At 42.0% G+C, this 24,319-nt stretch overlaps 1 protein-coding gene across 12 annotated transcripts in view; it reads left to right on the forward strand.

Annotated features, from left to right (window-relative positions):
* Window positions 1-149: 149 nt before the first annotated feature.
* LOC120505782 (phosphatidylinositol 3,4,5-trisphosphate 3-phosphatase TPTE2-like) overlaps window positions 150-24,319 on the forward strand; it is a 36,570-nt gene continuing 12,400 nt past the window's right edge. For 2 of the 12 annotated variants that reach the window (XR_005628305.1, XM_039716658.1), the window contains exons 1-18: window positions 150-292; window positions 897-976; window positions 3,257-3,334; window positions 5,581-5,628; window positions 6,341-6,499; window positions 6,909-7,028; window positions 9,773-9,872; window positions 10,696-10,759; window positions 11,283-11,347; window positions 11,915-11,975; window positions 12,226-12,307; window positions 12,391-12,479; window positions 15,115-15,176; window positions 16,103-16,183; window positions 17,161-17,266; window positions 17,902-17,999; window positions 18,375-18,470; window positions 18,935-19,005. Coding sequence is in view for 11 of the 12 variants with exons in the window: in XM_039716658.1 (XP_039572592.1) it covers window positions 158-292; window positions 897-976; window positions 3,257-3,334; window positions 5,581-5,628; window positions 6,341-6,499; window positions 6,909-7,028; window positions 9,773-9,872; window positions 10,696-10,759; window positions 11,283-11,347; window positions 11,915-11,975; window positions 12,226-12,307; window positions 12,391-12,479; window positions 15,115-15,176; window positions 16,103-16,183; window positions 17,161-17,266; window positions 17,902-17,999; window positions 18,375-18,470; window positions 18,935-19,005 (1,595 nt within the window). In the remaining variant the exon portion in view is untranslated. The other 10 variants (XM_039716656.1, XM_039716657.1, XM_039716666.1 and 7 more) reach the window with 10 other exon arrangements.

Genomic DNA, 24,319 nt, shown 5'->3' on the forward strand with positions numbered 1-24,319 from the left:
AGCCCACCGTTCCAGCCTGTCCAGATGCCCCTGCAGGACCTGCCTACCCCGCAGCAATGGGCGCTCCGGCCCAGGCCGGCACGGCCCGCGAAGGCCCTGCGGGGCGCTGGGAGCCCCGCGGCCTGTGCGGGCGGCGCGGGGCGGCGGGGCCGTTATCATGGCTGCGGGCGAGTCCGCCCAGCCCAGCCCGGAGCGGGCCGGCCCGGCCCAGCTGCAGCCGGGCAGCACCGCCGGGCCCCTCATCCGCAGCCCGGGGGCGGTCAGGCGTGTTCGAACTCCGCGCCTCAGCTCGGTGGGTGAGAAGGGCTGGCGGCGCGGCGCCGCCCGGAGGCGGGAGGGAGGGCCGGGATCCAGCTCTCAGGAAGTTTAACCCAACTTTCCGCTGAGTCCGCGGGGCGCCGGGGGCGGTGTCCAGGCTCCGCTTTGAGCCCGGCGGCCGCGCCGAGGTGAGGCGGGGGGAGGGCTCCGGGGGGCCGCGGTAGCGGGATGCAGCGGGCCCGGGTGCGGGCCTGCCGTGCCGGGAGCTGGTGTGTGCCGGGAGGCAGCTCCCGGACCCGCTCCTGCGGCTCGCTCCGCGCCCGCCGCTCGCCCGGAGGTGCCAGCTGGGGCTCCGCTGTGCTTCAGAGCTTGAAGCAGGGCGAAAATGCTTCATGGTGAGGTAAAGATGCTGTTACCGCTGTGGTATGTTTGGTGTGGTCAAAACGCCTTCACCAGAGTGCCTTGACACTCACCGGTGTTGCAGCTGAAAGATTGAGCTTTATCAGCCACAGGGGGGAAATAGTTGAAAATGCAGCAGAAGCCTGGCTGCTGGGACTGTGAGGGTGAGGCTACTACAGGATGCTGCTATTCATTGTTTCTTCTACTGTCTCACTTTAACTCGGTGTGCTTCTCTTCAGGTCAGCAGGACAACAACACCCACGGGCAAAATGACAGCTGTGAGGTATGAACAAGGGACCCAGCCCAGAGAATCATCTGGGTGAGTGAAATGAACTGTGCCAGTGAGGAGGTTTAGGATTGAATATGTCACGTGCGGTCGCCTGTCTTTAGGTTCTTAGTGCTTAAAATATAACAAAGGGAATAATGATGGAGTGTCTGAAGTTTATATAGCATAGTCTTTTTATCTCCCCTCTGCCACCAGTGCTGTTGTCTGAGAGGAGGGGTATCTTTGAGAGAAATACAGTGTTTTGATTCCCTTCTTGTAAGTAGTTAGTAAGTGATTAATGAATACAAGGTATCCATCTCTGATATAATAAGCCCATGGCATTAAAGTGTGCTCTCTTTTAGCATCCAGACTGTCAAGAGACTTGCAAGAAAGTGTCAAGGTCTCTTGTAGAGCAAGACTCTTTCTGTGCTTGCTTTAAAAGCCTCAAGTCTGAGATTGCCTTTAGCTATGAGCAGTCAGAAAAGCTAATGCTCTGCATGGAGTGTGTGCATGAAGGAAACTCTTTCTTATAATATGTCCTCCTTTTATTTTCTTCTACCCCCATAGTCAAGGCCTAATTGTAATAGCTTGTGGCTGAACACTTGTTCTGTCTTGGGCAACAAGTAGAACGATCAGCAAAACAAACTCCCTCTGAGGAAAGCATTATCTAGAACTGAATTTTTGTGTGGGAGCATTATGGAAACAGTGTACTTGGGCTTCTGTTTTATCTTTGTATTAAGGATTGTCTTCCTAACTGAAAACACTTTTGTTTCTCATTCTTCTTGTGGCATATTTTAATCACAGTAGAGGATAAGAAGGTAGCATTTGGTGTACTTCATGTGTCTGCAGCAAAATTGCTGCAGCAGTAGCAGGCTTTAATAAGTGAAGCATTTCTGCTGTTCAGTAAGTGTAAACATCCAAGTGAATGTTTTGTCAGAGTAGCTGGGAAGCAAACCTGAATGCCTATCCATCACTAAAGCTTTGCTTCCACTCTAGGAACAAAATGAGGATGGTGGTCTCACTGAAAACTCTGGAGCTAGGAAATGAGGCTTGCATGCTAAAATTGCTGCATCAGAATAATTCTTCTACTGACCCTGATACTGAGTGCAGTGGTGAAGCATCACTACTGGTTTCTGGAACTAGGAACTAGGAATAATGCTAGTGCTAGGAGAAGCATTGTTAAACTTCTTGCTTAAAAGGTGGTTAGCCCAGACTGCAGTAGCAGTGCTGGTGCATGGGTCTGTTGTGGAGGATGAAGAATATTTGAATCCTCAAAATTATTACACTGATGCTTTAAGCATGCTAGACTGCCTCAGAACAGCATGAATGCTAAAATTGCTGCATCAGAATGATTCTTCTACTGAGCCTGATACTGAGTGCAGGTGGTGAAGCATCACTACTGGTTTCTGGAACTAGGAACTAGGAATAATGCTAGGAGAAGCATTGTTAAACTTCTTGCTTAAAAGGTGGTTAGCCCAGACTGCAGTAGCAGTGCTGGTGCATGGGTCTGTTGTGGAGGATGAAGAATATTTGAATCCTCAAAATTATTACACTGATGCTTTAAGCATGCTAGACTGCCTCAGAACAGCATGGAAACATCAATATTGAATATGTGTGTGTAGCTGTTCCTGCCCATGAAGCTGTGAAACCAGAGGCAGGGCCTCAGCAAACACTGTGGCTGTGCTATTAGGCATCACAGTATTTCTGTGGAGAAGACTGAAATAAAGACTCCTGGATTTTGATGCTCCACTTTTTCTCTGAAATTGTCATGTGGCCTTCAAAAAAACCCAAAAACTTGATCTGAAGAGACCCTTTTAAGGAAGTTATGGCAAACAGCCACTACCCCAAAAAACTGCTGTTCTAGCACTAGCTCAGCTGCTGCTCTGGTCTTCCAGTTTCCGGTCTGGTATCCTGCTCTGCACAAAAACATCTCTATGCTATGGCTTTTCCTGGTGAAAACATTAATTCTCTGTACAAGAAGGTCACTGTAACAGCATTAATGTCACTTGGACTCTCTGAAGCCATTTTGCATATGCATATTTCTGGCACTTCTGGAGCCTGGACTGTTGAGTCCTTAGTGGACTCGTGGATGCTCTGCTGGGCAGAAAGGGAAAACTTTTGAGAAATAGGCTGCTAATAGGAAATAAATCAGCACCAACCAAGGGGTTCAGCTGTGCCAGCATGGGGGAAGTCTTTCTTCCCCTGGTGCTGGGCCTGTGCTCTGGCTCAGGCTGCCGTTCATTTGACAGTTAATTGATTTTTTTTGGAACAACAAAGCATAGCAATAGAGTTGACACCTCTATCAGTGTGTGACTTGTGTTATTTCTTTGCCAGCTCTCCAACAGCTGAAGAGGCCACAGTAAAGATTGATAATGGTTGTGATGAGGGTGATGGACCAGACACCTGTTCCAAGTAAGCTAATGATGTACTAAATTTCTTTGCTTACCCCCAGAAGTGGAATCTGATGAGCCAAAATAAAAAGGCAGGTGGCTTGTTGAAGTAGAGATAAGCCCAGTAAAATGCTTAATATTGACATTTCTTCTAGTATATAGCAAAAACAAGTAAGTTGTGGAAGCCTCTTTATCCCTCTAGAGATAAAAGTCAACCCAAGAACACAAGTCCATTATATTATGGGGAATGAGCAGTCCAGACCACATTGATTAAATTTTCCCAAAGAAATTCCTTTTTTGGGAGCACTGAAGAACAAGTGCTGATGAGACAATGAGGTGAATGAGTACCTAGGCATAAGAATATGCATTGTGGCACACAATGGACTTGCTACTAGTTACCTCTTTTCTTGAAGCAGTTGTTTCCTGGCAGTGTTTACCTCATGTTACTCTTACAGAAACTTAGTCGAGTCAGAAGCAAGTCCTGCAGCTCAAGAACAGTAAGCCTTAGCCTGTTATTTCAGTTATTCTATGTAACATGTTTTTCTAGATTTCAGAATTTACAAATGTATTTCACAAAAGCTCTAAGCTAATTATGTAATAAAATGTTCCATGTTTCCTTCAACTTAAGATGCTGGCAGGCCAAATTGGAGTGGTGTGTGTATATATTTTGGTCTGTAGAGTACCTACTTAGAGGTATTTGTCCATAGACTCTGGAAGTTGAAGTCTTGGTGTCCCCACTACAATTGTAGGTTTGACTGGACAGACATAGACCAGGAAACCATTAGTGTCACTATTGCAATATTTCATTAGATATTTGGCTTCATAAATACCAGGAAAACCTTCTATATGCTAAGCTGCCTTCAGATGAGGCACAGCATTACATCCTTGACTTCCATAGGAATAGTCAATACCCACGTGTATGCTTCCAGCTTAAGAATGCAAGTGTTTGCTATAAGCTGCCTTCAGGATGAGGCACAGCATTACATCCTTGACCTCCATAGGAATAATCAGTACTACAACCCACGTGTATGCTTCCAGCTTAAGAATGCAAGTGTTTGCTGGTTAGACTTTGTACCTTAGTTTAGAGTAAGAACCTAATAATGAAAAATGTGGGTTAATTCAGTAACCCCAGCAAGATGCTGCCTCAGCACTTCAAAAGTACCTAACTTTGTCTTAAACTGGGTTATTGAAGTGCACCAAGTGAAATGCAATGCTTAAGTTATCCTGGAGGAAACAGGTATTTTGGACAGGATCATTGGGGTACAGCATGCATTACTGAGCTGACAAAAACTTCTTGTAACAGTGCAAAATAAATCTATTAGTACTTTCTGTCAGAATATTAGGACTAATGGTAAGTCCTGCTGTTAGTAGTATGCTTGAAAAAGGTGTTTTCTTCTAAGTGTCTAAGAGAAGACTTGATGCTTACAAGTAGTTAAGTAATCTTGGGATTGCTTAACAGACTGGCAGTCTGTTTTTCAAACTATCAGCACTTGAGTTTTGCAGGTTCTACACCAAGAACTTCTACCTTAGTTCTTGGTGTAATTGAAAAAGGCTTCCAGCTAGAAGGAGAGTTACATAAAAGCTTTGTTCTAAACCAAAGGGCTTAAAACATACCAAAGAGGCAACAAAATCTACTGTAACTGGAAACAAGAGCTGTGACCTTGCCAGGACTGAAAGATAATTCTCACAACTGGAAGAACTTGGCTTCAGAAACACTTTTTCTTAAAAGACTATTTGGATTTTCAATCTGAAAGCCAAACTGATGTTTCTTTTTTTAAAGCAGAAATGGGATTTCTATTCTTCTCTCCATGGGAGCTGTTAACAAGTGCAGCTCTTTTCAGGCCTGGGGAAAAAAATGGTCTGATACAATAAGTTAATATATGGAACTAAATATATTAAGAGATGTTTGTCTTCCAGTCTTCCTCTTGACCAATATAAACCCACTTCTTACAGCTTACTAAGCCAGAGTTCAAGTGTCATTGAATTGTGACATGGAATAATGTTACAGATCAGTACATACTGCTGTATTTCTAGGGTCTGGAAGCTGATTGATACTTTTTCTAACAGGTGATCAAAGCACTGTTTTCAAGTACTGTCTTAACCTATATACTTCATGAATGCAATTGAGTAATCTCATTTTAGAGAAGTCACTACTATGCAAAATTCTAAAATAAAAGGAATGTGAACAAAAGAATGTAACAGTGCCCTTGTGGCTGATGTCTGTAGAAAAATGTCACATGTCTTGATGTCAGTTCTCTTCTCTTGCAGTGCAACTAGGAGAAAAATTGCCCCCTTTGTGATGTCATTTGGATTCAGGTAAAAGCTTGAGCTTATAATGATGTGGGAAAGGTAACAATAGTCTTCATTTCTGGTGTAAGAACTTAAGAACTCCTTAAACATTAGTAACTCCAGCTTGCTTTGTGTTAAAGTATTGAATCACCCCCAGGAAAGATAACTTGAGAAAACTACTAGAATTGAGAAATAAGGTTTAAACAGATATGACTACATTCTCCAAGAACAGCTGAAAGTCAGAACTGTAAATGTCATTGACTTGGATAAAACCTCTTTAATGGCTTATTCTTGGCTGGTAGCCTTTGAACAAACAGTTGGTCAGTTTGTGTAGTCTAGGTGCTGGAACAAGGCAAGGCATTAAAGACAGTTATTTTTAAGGAACTGTATTGAGTCCCTTAAACTTAGAGGGAGGGAAGCTGAGTAAGGTGAAAGCAGAAATGATTCTTGTATGCCTTAAAGCATTCAGGTTTGCATTGCTTCCAGATAACTGTGAAATCATAAATTAATAACTACAGCTGTGTCTGAGATAAATGTATGGTTCCACATAGATGATGGTATTTGTGCATAGCACTTAAAAATGCAATTGGAAACCTTCAGCTTCTAATTAAGTAGGCTTCAGTCTATGTAAGAGAACACACTCTTGCTGGAACAGCTTAGAAATCAGGATTTGTGCTGTTCAGTGTTGATAAGTGTTCATTCCTACCTCTCAAACTTCCTTGTTTTTTTCTCTTTGTAGAGTATTTGGAGTTGTACTTATCATTGTGGACATTATAGTTGTGATTTTGGATCTGGCTATCAGTGAGAGAAAGAAGGGCACAGAGATTCCTGAAGGTGTTTCCCTGGCAATAGCACTCTTCTTTCTCATCGATGTTCTCCTGAGGGTATTTGTTGAAGGGTAAGACATAGGCAAAAATTAAGTCCATGTGGCAAGTCCTCAAGCTAGGAAGGAAGCAAAACTTCAAGCTTGAGCTATGAACATGGTCTCCTGTAAGCTAACTGTCAATCATAGATAATAGCCACATCTTTTCTTGGCTGTGTATGTTGGTGGTGTTACCCTTCTATAGAACAACCTTTAAGTATTTTCAGTATAAGTGAGCACTTGGAAGCTACATCAACTTTGCCATAACATGTGTGTAAATCAGGGCTAAGATTGCTTTCTTAGTGAGACTTCAGTGCTTAGTGTTAAGAAAAACTGTAGGAGAGCATGTCTCCAGCTGTAGCTCCGTATAGATTGTTCTCTTGAAGATACAGTTCAGTCTTTGCTACCTATATTCACATCTGTCTAAAACTCTCATTGGTTTCAGCTTCAGGAACTATTTCCAGTCCAAACTGAATATTTTGGATGCATGTATAGTGGTGGGCACCCTGTTAATTAATTTGACGTACTGCTTCTTAGATGTTGGTGCAGCACAGGAGATACCAAGGTAAGAGTGGTATGGCAGCTGGTAAGTGTGAGCTCTTTTCTTGATAATCTTCTAAGAATTTTTTTGGGCACCTCTAAGCCAGATTTGTGCATATGAGATCACAGATGGGACTGTGATAATGTGTCCTGGTACAGATTAATGAAGTATAAACACACAGCTTTGATCTGTGGTTATGCTGTAGGCTGTCCCTGCCTCAAAGGCAGAGGGGATCTGAACATACTAGTTGAGGTAACTAAAAGTGGGGCCATCAAATGCTCTGACTCAAGCACTTTTTGGGGAAAGGTGTGCAGTAGCCCTAATAGAGAGGAGGGTCTGAAGAAGGCAGAAAGAAGAGTTGCATTATCGTAGCAAATGGAAGAGACAACAAAGGGAGGATCTCTGTCTAAAGGATCTTGCAATAGAAGGAGTTGCCAAACTGTCTTGTTTCCTTTGCTTTGCTTTCCCAAAAGCTTCATGGTAATATAATGCTGGATTTTTCAGCCATGCTCTGGGGAGACATGCTGTTTATGTGCATAAGCTGCTTCAAGTCATATTTCCTTCTGATTTCTGTATCTTAATTGGATGATAACCTGTGAGATTAATCCATTCCTGATGGAGACCCAACTACAGCTTTGAGTATATCTGCACTAGTTTGACTTAGAGAAACTTTCTTGCATCAGCCAGGGAAAAGTTGAGCTCTTTTAAAAAAAGTTGCTCCCTGCCCCAAATTCAGCTCACTAATAAGAGGGGAACGTTATTGCAGAAGAAAACAAAAAGTTTAGTTATTGAAGAATCCAGAGTTGGACAAATATCTGTAAGTACTAGTTTTCTCTTAAAGTGCTTGCTGAACTTGGGTATCAAGAAGTAAAATTGTCAAAGGAATAGCTTTTGCGGCCTAGTTTTCTCCTAGGTTGACTTAAACATTCTTCAGAGTTTTTAATTATTACTTCCCAGTTCTATGGCCTCATTTTTCTCGAACAGCTTTCATCTTATAGCAGCACCTAGATAAAGGAGGGGAAAAGAGCAGTGTGACAGGGTAATCTGCACTCTTATCTCTACTAGGCTATGCTAGCAGTAAGACTGATTCTACACTGACCCACCTGGCTGTAATCTATGCGTGCAAGTCCTTTGTATTCTGACTTGCTGAAGATGATAGGAATCTAGAATAAGTTTTTGTCTTGCCTAAAGAGGACTTCACACTGCTGTCTCAGAAGACACTCAGCTGGGGACTGCTATCTTACCCATTCAGTTTTTGAGGCCCTCTGTAAGGCTTCCCTTGTTAAAGACTATAAAATTGTATTCTGACCAAAATATTACTATCTGACAGTAGATGATACCTCAGATTTGACCAAATCCCAAATCTTGAGATGGTGGCTGTCCTACCTAACACAGCAGTGGTGTCCACAAAATCCAATTAATTCCCAGTAGCCTTACTGGGGTTTATCACTTTTCTTTCCTGAGTCCTTCATCAAGAAGCAAACAGTAATCTTAAAGCATCTGATACATCTCAGAAGAATTAGAATTTGAGCAGCTTTTATGTGGATGCGAGCTTATATATGACAAGTGAAATTTCAGTGACAGACCATAGAGCTAACTTGCCCTGATGGAGGAATATAGCCTCTCTTTCTAATCTGGTCTAGTTAGGTGTGTGTTGTGGTGAGTTAACTGTTTCCTTGAAGTCTGACCTATAAAAGGACTTTGAGGAATGAGAGCTGGATATCAGTCTGGGAGCTAATGCTTAACAGGCTGACTTCCTTAAAGGCTTTTATCTTGAAGAATTGCTTCTCAGAGTTGTGGGGAGATGGGTTATGGCATTTTCACCCAGTTTTGGTTAATCTCATTTGCTGCTAGCTCCAAGGAAATTCTGTTTTGAAAACAGGACAGTGATACTGAATTTGGAAGAAGCTCAGGGAAAAATTGAAACTTTCCTCCAGGTATCCAGGACAACCTTAGGACAACCTTACCTTTCTGACTTTAAGCTCCATATCAGTGGGGGGAAGATTGTGAGCAAAACCAGAGTTTTGTTTCCCTTACTGTTGGTATTCACCAGCATTTTTACACAAATGTATCAAAACCTAGAATGTGTGTGTGCTGCTTAAAATGTATGCTCACTTATCTCCTTAAGGAATGAATTGAATATTAGTTTGCTCTTGTCCCTAGGAGTGTGGGAAAGCAGTTGCTCCTGTTCAGTTGTTTTGATAGAGCTACTCACTTAAGCTTCTTTCTTGCTTCAAAGTTCAACAATAGTTCAAAGTTCCTCAAACCAAACCAAGTGTTCAGGTTGCTAAATGATTAAACACAAGATATATGCTGATCTGTTCTCAGGTTTCTTAATCAAGTCATGATGTACTTAGCCTGTCTAGTTTCTTTTTAGTTATTTTTCAGGTGGCTACATACACTTTAGTGTGGCTACATACACTTGAATGTATAGTTGAGAATAAGCTTCAGGGAACAAAAACTTGGTGATAATAACATGGGAAATGTTAATGGAATTTGTTGCTTTCTAGCCAGAGGTGCCTGTGGAAGTCTGTTTGAGCAAGTAGGGGATTTCCTAGTTCTGCTAGCTGTTGAGAACATGTACTCACAAAAAACCCTTAACAATAAATCCATTATATTGTATTTGTTCCAAAATCAGCCTGAGATGCCCTAGTTCAGCATATGAAACAAAGTTTTAATCTTTCCCTGAAACAGCTTTTAAACAGCTTTAATCTTTGCCTGTAAGTTTATTTGTGTCCATTTTCTTCCATACTGAATCTGTCCTCTAGAATGGTTATTTTCCTCCGAATTCTGAGAATTGTGATCTTGATAAGAATATTTCGTCTGGCTTCACAAAAGCAGCAACTTGAAAGGGTGACCAGGAGAATGGTAAGTTGACCTCTTAACATATTTAGACCACTTAGTAGTAGTTTCCAACTCATTCTTCAGGCAGCGTCAGTGGCAAGTAGCAAGACTGACCATGGCCTATTGGTCTGCAACTGCTTGTGTTGCCCAGGCAGCACATCTGTTCAAAGTCCCTGACAGGGCTCTGGAGCTTTGCTTCCAGCCTCAATAAAGCCTTGTCATTCTTGGCTTTGTTCAAGTAAGCAGCAACTTGACCTGGAAGGCCGGCATATCAAAGGGATTGCAACACCCCTGTGTGTCTCCACTGACAGTTTCTAGCTTGTGTGGTACATAGACTGTTTTCCCTCACATAGGGAAAGGTAGCAGTTCTAATTAGGTGCTTTATTTTGGGTACAAACAAACCAATCTAGCTGGTGAAGCCCTATCCACTGTCAATGCCTCTTATTTTCATCAGGGCTGTTGAAGTCATATCTTAAGCTTCAAGTATGTCCTATTGTTTAGGAATTAGCAGTCCTTAACTTTATTCTTTTTTCCCTCAGTCTCCAAACACTCAAATAACAATGACAGATTCATGCTGCAGTATTCATAGATTCTTGATTGTTCTTTTCACTAGAAGAAATTTTGGTATTTAAGGGTAAAAATTCTATACAGAGCTTCTGCCTAGAAGTTAATACAAGGAATTTGCTCTTGGATAATGTTGTAATGAAGTGAGGCTCTGCTACTCAAGCTTAACTGGAAAGTCTACATGGTTGAATTTTTCTAATAACAGGCAACAATTGGTGATCATTGGCATTCTTGTGGAAGATTAACTCTCTTTTTTTTGGGCTTTTTTTTTGTTGTTATTCAGGTCTCTGAAAACAAAAGACGTTATGTGAAAGATGGCTTTGATCTGGATCTCACTTATATTACTGGTTTGTGGAAACAAATGTCACTTTGCAGCATGTTATGTCCTGTGCAAACTTGTTTTGCAGTTAATAAGAGCTTGTCATGAATTATTGACGTGTTTTAGACTCATGAAATTGATGAAGTCAAACCAGGCCTACTCCTTTTCTGTGGGATTTTGAAATATGGATTCCTGACTGACACTATTCTCCAGAATTAGCCTTCTGGGAGAGTTGTACGTGCTGTATGTAATGACAGAAATTTATCTTAGTTCCCTAGGCCTAGGGAACCAGTGTTGGGGAACTCTTTACTTACAGTATTTTTGCTTCTGATTCTATGGAGTCTGACACTTGATGGTGGCTGATGCTTTGGAAAGCATTATCTGTCTTGCTCTAGCTATGCTAAATGTAGAGGAAGCCTACCAGAAATGGGCAGATTGTTCTTATAATTAGGGTAAGAATAAGACATTTCATAAGGATGTTTCTCAGTCTTGTAGTTCCTATATGCAGAGGGGCTTCCTGCTGTTACTTGTGATTGCTGTCTTCTCAACAGATCGAATTATTGCAATGTCATTTCCATCTTCTGGGAAGCAGTCTTTCTACAGGAATCCCATAAAGGTAAAAATCTTACCTACCAAATTCACTGTTTCTGAAACCTGTTTCTTTTATAGGTTCCCACTAATTTACATGTGGCCTAGATCATGTCAGTCCTAGTTTTGCCGCCTTTGCTGGTTGGAATGACTGATTGATGTTCTCCACTGTGCTGCACTGCTTATGCTGTAGTGTCTCAGCTAAACCTAGTGGTTTTTTTCTCACAGTGGAGACACACCAGTGCTTTGATGCTCCTGTTCTTTGGGAATGTTTTGAAAAATCAGGGTGGTTCTGTCCCAGGCTAGTAATGGTGATAAGATCTATTCACCTCAATAAAGTTGCTTTAAAGGTCTGTATACATAATGTCCTTCTCAGAGCTGTGCTTCCTGATATTGTAGAAACGTATAGGCCAGGAAGATAGCTGCAGTAGTACTTTTATTCTAGATGAGAACGTGAGCTGTCAGGTTGGAAAGGCCTGCTTTCCAAGTGCTGTTCATGACTGCAGCTGTTGATCCAACCTGGGGGATGGGGGGTTGAGGTGGCAGTGGAAATAACCAGTAGAGCACTAACTACTCTGAACTCATTATTGCTTAGGAAGTTGCAAGATTTTTGGACACCAAACATCCAGGCCACTATAAAGTCTATAATCTCTGCAGTAAGTATGTTTAGCTGCTGACTATATTTGAGATAAAATTTAATGTATAAGTGAAAAGTATGAAACCAGAAGCTAAGCATGCACGGCTTTAGCTAAGTTACCTCTGTTTCTTTTCATTTTAATCCATCTATTAACACTGCTGTGTTTTAGACACTAATACATGCTCAGACCAGCTGTTGTGTGTTACAAACCACTGTCTTTGTTACAATCCTTCTCCCTTCCTGGCATAACTTCAGATCTTTCCTTGTAGGTGAGCAAGGCTATGACCCCAAGTACTTTCACTACAGGGTGGAAAGGATCTTCATTGATGACCACAATGTCCCAGCACTACAGTGAGTCTTGTCAAGAAAATACATACGTTGTAATAGTTCTATGTAGGCATTTGCCTTGATCTGCTGACTTTCCTCTTATTTAGGGACATGCTGAAATTCACTGCCAGTGTCCGTGAATGGATGAGTCAAGATGAGAAGAATGTTATAGCAATTCACTGTAAAGGGGGCAAAGGTAGGATTTCTCATGTGCAATCTGTGTATGCTACAAATCATGCTTCTATGTTATTGTAGCTTCTTTGATTAAAGTTTGGCCTTAATCCTTACTATGAGATGGGTTTACGATGTAATTTGACAAATACTGCAGACACCGTGATGACTAGTATGAGTACAGTACTCTGTTTAGTATTAAACAGCTCCATTTTTAGTCTAAACTGGTTCTTAGTCTAAGCTGTTATTATGTCTCCTGAAATGTTCTTAATAACTTTCGGGTTTTCTGGCAGCTGGGACAGCAGTCCCCCAGGAGAGACTGGGGATAGGGAGGCTAGTGAAATTGCTATTAAAAGTGTTAGGCTGCTGCTTTGGCATCTGATAGCCACAATAACTTTCTGGTTTTCTGGCAGCTGGGACAGCAGTCTCCCAGGAGAGACTGGGGATAGGGAGGCTGGTGAAATTGCTATTAAAAGTGTTAGGCTGCTGCTTTGGCATCTGATAGCCAGTCACCCATGCTGAATATTGTGCACTGTAAATATGGCTCAAACTATCCGTTGTTTAGGTTGAAAAAAGACATTTAAGATCAAGTCCAACTGTTAATCCAGTACTACCAGATCTACTACTAAACTGTGTCTCTCAGTGCCACATCTGCACATCTCCAGGCATATCTCTGGGAGTGGTGATTTGGCCGCTTTCCAGGGCAACCTGTTTGATCTGAGCTTGATGACCCTGTTGGAGAAAAATTTTTTCTTAATAGCCAATCTAAATCTTCTCTGGGACAACCTGAAGCCATTTCCTCTCCTCCTATTGCTTGTTATTTGATGGAAGAGACCAACCCCACTTCACTATGACTTCTACAGTGAAAAGGTCTCCTCTGAGCCTCCTTTTCTCTAGGCTAAACACTCTCAGATCTCTCAGCTGCTCCTTGAAGACTTGTGCTCCAGACCCTTCCCCAGCTCTGTTGCCCTTCTCTGGGCACACTCTAGCATCTCAGTGTCTTTCTTGCTGTGAGGAACCCAAAACTTAATGCAGGATTCAAGGTGCAGTCTCTCCAGTGATGAGCATAGAGGGACAATCACTGCCTTGGTCTCGCTGGCCAGAATATTGCTGATACAGGCCAGAATGCCATTGGCCTTCCTGGCCACCTGGGCACACTCTGATTCATGTTCAGCTGCTGTTAACCAGCACCCTCAAGTCTTTCCAGTGGGCTGCTTTTCAGCCAATATTTCTTGAGCCTGTAGCACTCTGTGGGGTTGTTGTGACTCAAGTGCAGGTCCCAGCCCTTCACTGTACTGAACCTCATACAGTTGTCCTTGCTCTATTGATCCAGCCTGTCCCTGCCCTCTAGCAGATCCTCCTACTCAACTTGGTGTCTTCTTCAAACTAACTGAGGATGCACTCAGTTCCCTTGTCCAAATTGTTGGTAAAGACATTAAACAGAACTGGCCTCCATCCTGTTCCCTGGGATCACCACTAGTGACCAGCTGCCACCTTGATGTAACTTCATCCACCTCGATTCCCTGAACCTGGCCTCCAGACAGGTTTTTACCCAGTCAAGAGTGCATCTGTCCAAGCCATGAGCAGGCAGTTTCTCCAGGAGAATGCTGTGGGAAATGGTGTCAAAGGCTTTACTAAAGCCCAAGTAGACAAACAGCCATAGCATTTCCCTCATCCATTAAGTGGGTCACCATCTCATAGAAGGAGTTCATGTTGATCAAGCTGGACCTGCCCTTCATAAATCCATGTTGACTGGGCCTGATCCCCGGTTGTGCTGTATTTGTTGTGATACCACTCAAGATGATCCTGCTCCATAACTGTATCCCTCTAGAATGTTCCAGTTACTGCTGGACCTTAAATCAAGATACACATGATATTAGGTGATAGAGTACAATGAAGTTTTATGGAAACAAGAATAGTGAAAGCTATCAAACGTATGAGCTAACCTGCAGTTGCTACCTGAACCAACAGTGGTGTGGGAGCTGTTGAAATGCATAAAGGTCTGCAAGTAAGACAAATTTCCCTGCAAATATCTGCCACACCTTTAGCCACCTGCCATTACTACTGCAAATACTTGGCTTAAAAGTAGGTGGTTACTTAACATTAAATAGTTGCCCCCAGGTGGAGCTCTGTCTTAAAAGGTTTTGCAAAACTGAATGTTGAAACTACCTGCAGGTCAAAACCAGTTTGAAGAACAAGTGTAGGGAGGGTGACTTGTCCTCTGAGATTTTTAAATTAAAAACTGAAACTGTATAGGTATCTTCCTGCTAGCAGACTTAATGGCTTCTTAGTAGGGTTGGAGGGAAAACAGCTGGGGCAGAGCAGCCGCTCTTGACACTTGCAGCATTGGAAGTTTCAGTTTGTAGCCTCATTTACTAGAGTGCTTAACTCTATTTCCTGCTGGAGTATGCAGATACTGACCAGGTGCCTAAGTGTCCCTAGTAATGAAAATGTGGGGACAAGGAACAAGTTGATACCACAAACAATACTACATACTGTAGTATCTTGTCTTTAACTGATTCTTCTCAGAAATACTTGACTACTTGTCTGTCACTTACAACTCTTGAAAGAGGTAACAGGAGATAACTTCACTTTCACAAAAATAATCCCAAATACCTTTGAACTACTCTCATTTAACTTGTACTGTATGCCTGTTACAGGCAGGACTGGAACAATGGTCTGCACGTGGCTCATAGACAGTGACCAGTTTGAGAGCGCAAAGGTAAAAACTGCTGATTATTTTTTTTATTTGTTTAGTATTCAAAATGTCCTCTTAGGATGTACTGAATTGGTGAAATGCACTAATACTCTGCAAAAATTCTATACTAGAAAAAAGATTATCTGAAAAGTCTGGTTTTAAGAAAGTTCATTGAAGTCTTACTACAGTGTAAATACTGATGGAGACTATTTGTGATCTAAAAGAAGTGAGAGAATAGCCTTTAAAAGGTTACCAACTTGAAGGATTCTTTTTGGAGGAATAATGTGTCTAGGGTCTTGAGCAACAACCTAAGCTGGTGACTCCAAAAGATAGTATCACTGGTTTTAAGTAGTTTTAAGCAATTTTTTTCCCAGTCTCCCTCCAAGTAGTGTGAGGCATCAAGAATTGTCTTGTCTTGACAGCCAGCATTACAAAAGGAAGCTCTTCTAGGAAAAGGGAGAAAGATCAAGTCCCAGCCAGGACAGGTGCTGATGCTGCTTTAGTATCCCAGGTCTGATATATCAGCTGGAGGCTGGGGATGCAGGAGGCCCAGGACACTCAAGGTAGTCTGGGCAGACTGTATATGTATATCCATTTAATCACTTGTTTTCCTCTGAATTAGCTTTGTGAAGATATGAGCTAGTCTTCAGCTTGGTCTGCCACAGACCACTTAAGAAATATAAATGGTTCTAAAGCAATTGCTTGGAAGTTGTATTGCCCTCCTTCACTCTTTCATAAATGACAGATTTATGTCTCTGACCTCCTAATTATTACTTTCTTCTTGTAGTTAAAATTCTCCTTTAGAAAGTACCAAAATAATGATTGCATATTTCCACTTGCTTTCCTTTACCGGACTTGAGTAGTGTAGTTCTAGTTTACTGTCTGCTTCTCAAGAAGGGGAATGGTAGTGGGATGGATAGCTTAACCCTTGACATTATCATTCTGTGTAGGAAAGTTTGGACTACTTTGGGGAAAGAAGAACTGATAGAAGCACAAGTAGCAAGTTTCAAGGTGTTGAAACACCCTCACAGGTAAGCTCGTGCAGGTTCAAGAGCAGTAGTCAAACCAATACTAACCTTGTGAGTGCTTGTGCTACCCTACCTCCCCTGCCTTGTTTCAGAGGTGTAGGTTCCTATTACTTGCTTAACTCCTGAGCTTTCTGTACTCTTTCTGTGAGAGCTGGAATATGAATAGCTGACAGGGTTGCCCTGCATCTTTCCCCTTCCCCTTATGCCTTACTGTGATCTGAAGTATAGTATCTAGGATAACAACAGAATTCTTGAGACTGGGGAAGCTTTCAGTCCAACCCCACTGTTCAAGCAGGGTGACCTGGACAGATGTGTCTGGTCAGGTCTAGAACATTTGCACAGATGCAGATTCCACAGCATGTCTGGGCACCCTCACAGGAGCATGACACTGTAAGGCAATTGGACTGTTTAACAAAGATGCACAGAAGCCTCTGGCCGAGCCTGGGATGGGGCCATGGCACTGATTTGGCTTGGGTGGAGAAATGCATCTTCTGCAGACTCCATTCACTGTGAAATACTACACAAGTTTTTGCCTCAGACCACTTTTTTTGCACATCTTGATTTACTGTTCTGTGTGATGCAGAGTTGGGAAGTGCATCTTGTGATGGGTACTTAAAATTGCTGGTATAAAATAGAAGTACGGCTGTCCTTCAATAAAATGAAAGTTTCTAGTATGTTTAAACATTTGGCCTCTTGAGGTTACAATATAAAATATCCTCACTTCTTGCTGAACTAAAAAGTACAGAATTCCTCTGAAAACATGAAATTTAAATGCTGTTTAAAAATGTAGACGTTGAATTTGTCTACAAGATTGTTTCTGCAGGGAAAGGGAAGGAGTGCAATTGTCTTTCTTCTTAGTTTTGGACTTTGAAGAGCTAAAAATTTGGAGTAAAATATATATTTAAATTCTTCTTCTGCCTAGAATTAATCTGTGGTAGATACAGAAACTGCATAATGTGTCTGGGTTTTTTGCATTACAGAGTAGGTATGTTGGGTATTATGAGATCCTGAAAAACAAGTATAACTTGGAACTCCCACCAGAGAGACAACTCAAAATAAAAAACCTCAAAATCCACACTATACATGGTAAGAACTCTTGTATTTGGTCATTTCTCTATCTGGTAATGGTTTCCTATTACAGGCAGCTGATAACTCTCTCTTGCTAAGCTCCTTATAGGAGTGTAGACTTACTGGGATTTGAGAATTTAAATGATGCAGACATAATGATGAGTATTTTGTAGTCAGTTGCTCTGTGTTGTATCACTTCCTAGATGTCTGACCAAATGATGGCTCACATACAACCTGCCCTTTTTTCGAAGGGGAATCACTTTTTAAGTGAGACTACCTCCCCTTGTGGAACTGGATCCACTAATGTTTCTGAGCTTTAGATACATGCCTGTTACAGTATATGTGTATTGATAATCTTGATCAAAGGCTGGAAGTTCATCACTCCTCGTTCCAGGGGAGTTCAAACTGCTGTTAGTGTTCAGTAAATGGAACTAGATTTTACATTAGCCTGTTCCCCTAGTGGGGGGAACTTCAACATTCAATTTTCATCTACTGAATCCTGGCTTTCCTCTAGAATTTGAGATTTCTAGAGTCTTGAGCAAGGCATTCTGGAAAGAAAGCAGTTTTGAATGGGATTGCACTTGGTTTTCACGACTACTTATGTTTCCAACTAATGTCTATACCTCTAGTATAATGCAACACTTTGTTCCTAGGAGTTGGGAAAGGCAATGGAACTGATATGAAGGTGCAGATAATAATAAAGAAGAGAGTTGTACTACAATGTGTATGTGGCAATCAAAAAAACTGCAGGGTGAGTACTATGAAGATATACAAGTTGAGTCACAGAAGCTAAAAGCTGATTTATAGGTTAAAAGTGTCTTGGTTTTGTCCAATATTCAATTTCTACATAGTCTAACTAAATGGATGATGTAAATTCCAAGTGGACGAAAAAGCTAAACTTTGCCAAATCTTAATAAATGTAGTGGTGAGATAGTGAAAGATTTCCCTGGGAGTCATTTAAATGCAAATAGTTCACTCTGTCCTGAGCAGCTTAAACTGTTGTCTGTTATTCTAGCATGGCTGTTGTATTTGATACTATGAATGAGTAGTTAGGTCTTGTTATGAATTGGTCCCTTGTCTTGCTGCAGAAACTTTCATTAAACAAATTCTTTATTCTGTTATCCAGCTCTTCTTTGATTCTGAAAGTGACACTGTAGTCATTGGCTTGGAAGACTGCCCTGTTCTAAGTGGTGATGTGAAAGTCAGATTCGAATGCAATTCTGTAAGTACACCAGTGTGAAGGCCTTCAGTGGGGTATGGGGAGAGGCTGCAGTGCAAACTGCAGTGGGTCCTGCCTGGCTGGGCAGCACGGGGCAGAATCTGTTCTTTCCCAGTGACTCCTGCTGTGTCTCACTGTGCAGTGAGGGATGCAGCAAGTGGTGTAATACCAGCCTAGGCAAGCAGGGGAAGCACCTGGCTGTTCAAACAGCAGTAGAACCAAGGCATTTTAGTTGGGTACCTGCTGCTCCTAACCATGGGAGTCTCACCTCATTGTATTGAATGACTTGGTACTGAAATTATTGCAGAGAAAATAGTGATCTGTGTATGATATGGGGCTCTTCAAGTATACTGATTCTGGCACTGTAGCTTTTTAAACCAAATTAGTGAGGAAAAGTGGGTACCCTTGCTCTACAAACAAAAGTTCTGTTGTGTAACACAGTCCTTAAACAAGGTGTTTGTGTTTAGGCTCTTCCAAAAGGCTATGATGGCTGCCCATTCTTTTTCTGGTTCAACACTTCCTTTATTGAAAATAACAGGTAAGGATATTAGTGAATGCCTTCAGATCCTAACTTCTGGTGTCTGCATAGAGCTGAAAGATCATAAACATAGTACTGAAAGCTGAGATAGGGCCGGCCTGATCAGCCAGCTAACTTTCATGTGGGTACTGGTCTTTGATCCTCAGCTGTAACTTGTGAGCTGGCAGTTGCTTGTGCTGTGACAAATATTTTAAACATTAAACATAAACATATTCTTAACTTAAACCACTGGAGTATTTCCTTGGTGCTCTCTAACCATTGTTAATGAATTTGAATTAAAAAGTGTAATGCTAACTATTCAAATCTGCCATCCTCTATAGTATGGCTGCCTGAGAAGCAGGAGCTCAGTAGCTTAGCAGGCAGACATTACGACCACAGTTAGAGGTACTGATGCTTGGAATCACAAAGAAAGGCCTTCTTATGGCTTCTCATGCTCTTGATAAAGTTAGAAATTACTGTGGTTTTGCTTGTAGAGACTGGAACTCCTAGAGAAGCTCCAGCTGGTGAAAGTTGGGCTTGTCTGCCTTGCTTTGGGAGTGATGTAAAATGCAGAGACAAGAGAACCTTATCTTTGGTGTGCCTTGCTTGACAGATTTAGGTAGAGGAACAGTGAACTTGGCATAGGAGATATAATTACTGTGTTCTCCATGACTGGAATAGAAAGAAGATAGTTTTTACTTAACTGAGCCTGAGGAGAGGTAGCCATGAGTCTCTTTGTAACAGTTAACTTAAAATGCTCAGCCAGCAATGCACCTTGCAGTTTTGATGCAGACCAATTAAACCAAGCCAGTGCCAGGAAAAGTGTATGCCAGTTGTCTGATGGCCCTGCAATGTTGCCATCTTGAGGGTTTTGCTGAAGAGCTTTCTTTCCTCCAGAACTATGGATGATGCCCCACAAAAGGCTACCTTTTGAGTACTGAATCAAATCTTTGCCTTTAGGAAGGTTGGTTATTAAATTCCTGGCACTTGCATCATATCAGGAGACCTTGAGCTGAATGCAGTATTAATTTCTCTCTGTCTTGCACTGTGGGGCTCTGGGAGGGTGGTGGGGAGCCAATCCACAAACCCATCAGGTTGCCTTTGTTTCTGAGACAACTTAAGATACAAAACACTGTGCAAGCATGGCTGATGTCTGTTTAAATTCAAGGTCTGGGGCTGGATTTAGTATTCTAGGGCTGAGCTAGATTTTTCAGCTGGCTGAAAGGAAAAGCATGTCTTAGGCTGTAAGATGTGCTACTGAATTTTGTCTTTCAGACTCTACCTTCCCAGGAATGAGTTGGATAACCCTCACAAGTCTAAAACATGGAAAGTGTATAGTGAGACATTTGCTGTGGAGGTGAACTTTATTGATGCATAAGGGAAATCTGAAAGAAGGAAAACATGTAAAATTCATCTCTTTCCTGGAGAATGTCTGTTTCAGTATAAAATGAAGCAGTGTCACTTGGATGTATCTACACAGAAATACACTAAGTACAACTTCTCAAATAAAGCTACACGAAGTTCTGTGGGGCCAAAATACTCTGAAGAGTTACTTAAGGTCAGTTGACTGTCACATCATGGGCTGTTGGATTCTTGGAGCTTAGGTACCTCTGCATACAGCTAATTCTTGTTTGAGTAATCAAAGACAATTGCCTGTCTTTAAGCATGAGAATTAATGTGATGGTGGATGAAGACCAGCAGTCTGCATGAGACTGGAAAAGCCTGACATTCCCTCAATATTGGGGTTTTCCACAAATCAGTAGAATATGGCAATTTTGAGGGAGAAATATTAATCTCCCTCTGTTGGATTGTTGCATCTTGAGCTGAAGTCTTGGTATTGAACTGCTCTTCATCAGTAATCAGTGCTGTAGTGCTTTGAGCAACACCTGGCCTGGGAGATGCCTGTGGAGGTTGGAGACTGCTCAGCTGCTTTTCTACTGCTGTACCTCTCCACAAAGGGCTGCAATGGCCACTTGCCCTATGACTGGCTGTCATCAGCTGCTGAGCATTCCAGCTGCCTGGGATCAGTGTGGCTGCCTTAATGCCTGCATATGAGGGGTTGGATCTGTGCACCTGCTCATTTGAGCAAATAGTGTGAATCCTCACTGGCTCCTCTTGAGTTGTACTAAGACCTGTAATGCACAAACTTCCAGGATGCTTATTCTACTTCCAACTATTTTCAGCAGTGCAGCTCTTCTGTGGAGACTGTGCCTTCATTTGTGTGAAATGTATTGAGGTGTTAGCTTCTTGGTTCTGCTGCTTCATTAGTCTTGTTCCTGGGAGCCAAAAAGTGGAAGGGAAATGACATAGCTTTCCAGTTGATGAAATAAGCAGAGGCCATGTACCTCCCTGTGCTTACTTGAAGGTAGTTATGTACTATGAGGTATAGCATGTGTGGGCTCAACTTCTGCTATTGCTATGTATTTACCTCAGGGTCCACGTGAATGTGGCTAGGGGCTAAAAAAAGATGCCCTTTCATTGCTACTAGTGGCTGATGCCCAAGTTCATTTTGGCTTAGCTCAGGCAATTGGATATCTGTCCACTGTCCTAGGATGCCCTTTGATGTAGTTGGCAGGGCACCTAAGGTGACCCATCTTCCTGCTTAGGGAGTGAGCCAGTTTGTTCAGATAGCAGCAGCAGAGGCTGTAGCAGCAAGTCGGATTTTCCTAGCTGAAGCACATGCAGTTAAGTAAAAACGAATGTGAAAGCAGGAAAGAGGAACAAAATAGCTGTACAAGGGATATACAATGTTTCTCTTGTGAGAAACAGGCACCACTGCTCAGAAGAGGGTAACAATAGTCCCTGCCTCCCTGCTGCACTGACCTTCACAGGGTAGTGGATATTTATCCCTTATATTTGTGGAATTTAGGTGAACTCCTGGCATTCTTCTGACAGAAAACCTTACAACCTATATCGTGGTAATCTAGCAACTTGAAATTTGAGGTGAACATTAATACTAGAACTGACTTTGGTACTAACAAGGCAACAGGCCAAGTGCTGAACTGTGAGTTTCATTTTCCATAGATGTAAAATGAGCAGTTATTTCACAACATCTTACTCTAGCTGCCCCCTTCCCCTCAGTTTTGAGGGCTTTATGTGTTCATTGATTGTATAAAGTCTTTTCCTTTCATTCCAGAAAGGTGGTGATGCTGAAGTCAAACTTTTTGTTTCTTAGCTAGATGAGTTTGTTAAATGGCATAAACAATCATCAGGTACTCAGTTAATCAAATGAAACTTTATTTCTGTGAATTCCTATAACAACATCATGAAGTTTTTAGCTGAACAACTGATACACGTGTACAGCTTAAGCAGCTCTGAATGGAAAAATTACTGCTTACATCAACTTCAGAAGGTAAACTCTCAAAATGCCACCAGCTTCTTGCTGTTGGTTATTTTAAATACCCTGCTTCTCTTGAAGCTTCAATTTTTGTATTAAAAACTGCAACCATGAGCTTTAAAAAATGAAAGCAAAGACAAATCTAAGAAATAGATTGAAGTATTCCACTGAGGTGGAGTCTGTCCTCACCTTTTCATAACTATTAGAAACATGTACAAATATACTATTTCTCTTAGCTAGACAACTTTAAAAAGAAGGGGAAGTCTAACAACTCTTAAAGCCTCATGCTCCTACCTGAATCATTTGAACATTTGGTATAAATTCCTTTTAAAGTACTGGCAATGCAGAGTAGTGCTGCCCCTATTGTATCAGTCAGTCAGGCTGTATTGGTGCAGTAGACACTGAAGATTCTTCAGGCATGCCCTGCTTTAACTGCCTTTTCCCGTGGTATATGAAAGGGAGATGAATTGTTCTTTCTGCACTTGGAGGCTGGAGGAGCAAGAAGATTTTGTGGAACTGCAGCAACCACCTTCCATCAAAGAGGCTGCAACAATGCAAGGAATGAGCCAGTTTAAGTGCACCCTGGCTCCACTGCAAGAGGCAGCAGGTATTGAGGGATTTCATCTATGCCTAAAGCTTGTTCCTATTTCTGGGATCTAAAAGGGAAGCTGTAACATGCAAAACTAGGTTGTTCCAGCTCTGTCTGTCACTGACAAATGTGGTTGCTGTGACAAGCTGCTAATCTCCATGTAGCTGTGATGATCTCAGTGAGTTAAAGGGCTCTGTCTGTGCCCCCCACTGCCCCCATACTGGTGGGCTGCAGTTAGAGCACCCAGGCAGCATCTCTGTACAACTCAGGACAAGTTTGTGCTGTTCTAAGAGCTGCTCAACTTATTCCAGGATAAGGCAGTAGCTGCTTCTCACAAAGCAGAACATGCTTGTAAAAAGAGCATTCTACTTTAAGAACAAAAGGGGCATCTAGAGAGAGGTGTCACTGCATCGTTTTGGGTAATACTGACTAACTGCATATTTCATCAAATAACATGACAGAGCAGGCCATGCCCTCCAGGCCTGAAGGTGATACAAGCTATCCAGTCATATGAGCTTTTTCCACTCAGCTGAAGAGGCACAGCAAGCAGCAAGACTCCAGCCCCAGTAAGACTGCTATGTCAGAGACCATGGTGTCAGTTAACAACTCAGTTCTGGCTGTCTGTTCCTCTTCAGCTTCCTGTCCTTCCAGCATGTGGCCTCATTCATGCCAAGGTGATCTAAGTGGCAGCCTGCACAGTCACAGTTCTGTGCTCAGAGGCAGCAGCTATTTTCAGCAGTGTCCCTATGTTAAGTGGTGCTTAGCATACTCCAGCACTTCTTGAAAGGATGCAGTGCAGCATAGCCTTAATGTTGTTACTGTGCTTTTATCAAAAATATAGGCATATCTTGGGCTCTAAGTCTCATATAAAGTAGGGGGTGAATGTTTCCTACTTTTATAAACCCATTCACTAGGACAGAGTATGTAAGTCAGACACCCTCTTCCATGACCTTAGCAAGTCACAAAGCAGCAGGGAGCCAGAGCAGGACAGGGGTGTAGCTGGAGAAGGAAAGGTCTCTCTGGGTGAGGGGTATGTCCAAGTCATCTATGTTCAGCAAGATTAGCCAAGAACTGATGTTATTTTGGGTCAGACATCAGCAACAACTGCAAAAGGTCACAATTGCAGCACAGTTTTAAAACCAGTGCTTTGCTGTAGACAACTCACAACCTACTCTTGCATGTTACATTAAACCCCACAGGTCAATGCAAATATTTTTAGCACCAGTACAGGTCAGGAAAGACATTTATGACATGCAGTGTACCTAGTGCATAATCTGTAAGAGGGAGATAGTTCTGCTTGTGCAATTCAAGCAACATATACACACCTCCATAAAATCACCTGATTTTAAAAGATTACAAATCTTAAACTGGAGTTGAGTTCCTAAAATTAGGTCACTGATTTGGTTCTG

This window comes from Passer montanus, unplaced genomic scaffold (genome assembly GCF_014805655.1).
Source record: "Passer montanus isolate IOZ18808 unplaced genomic scaffold, ASM1480565v1 scaffold36, whole genome shotgun sequence".
NCBI lineage: Eukaryota > Metazoa > Chordata > Aves > Passeriformes > Passeridae > Passer > Passer montanus.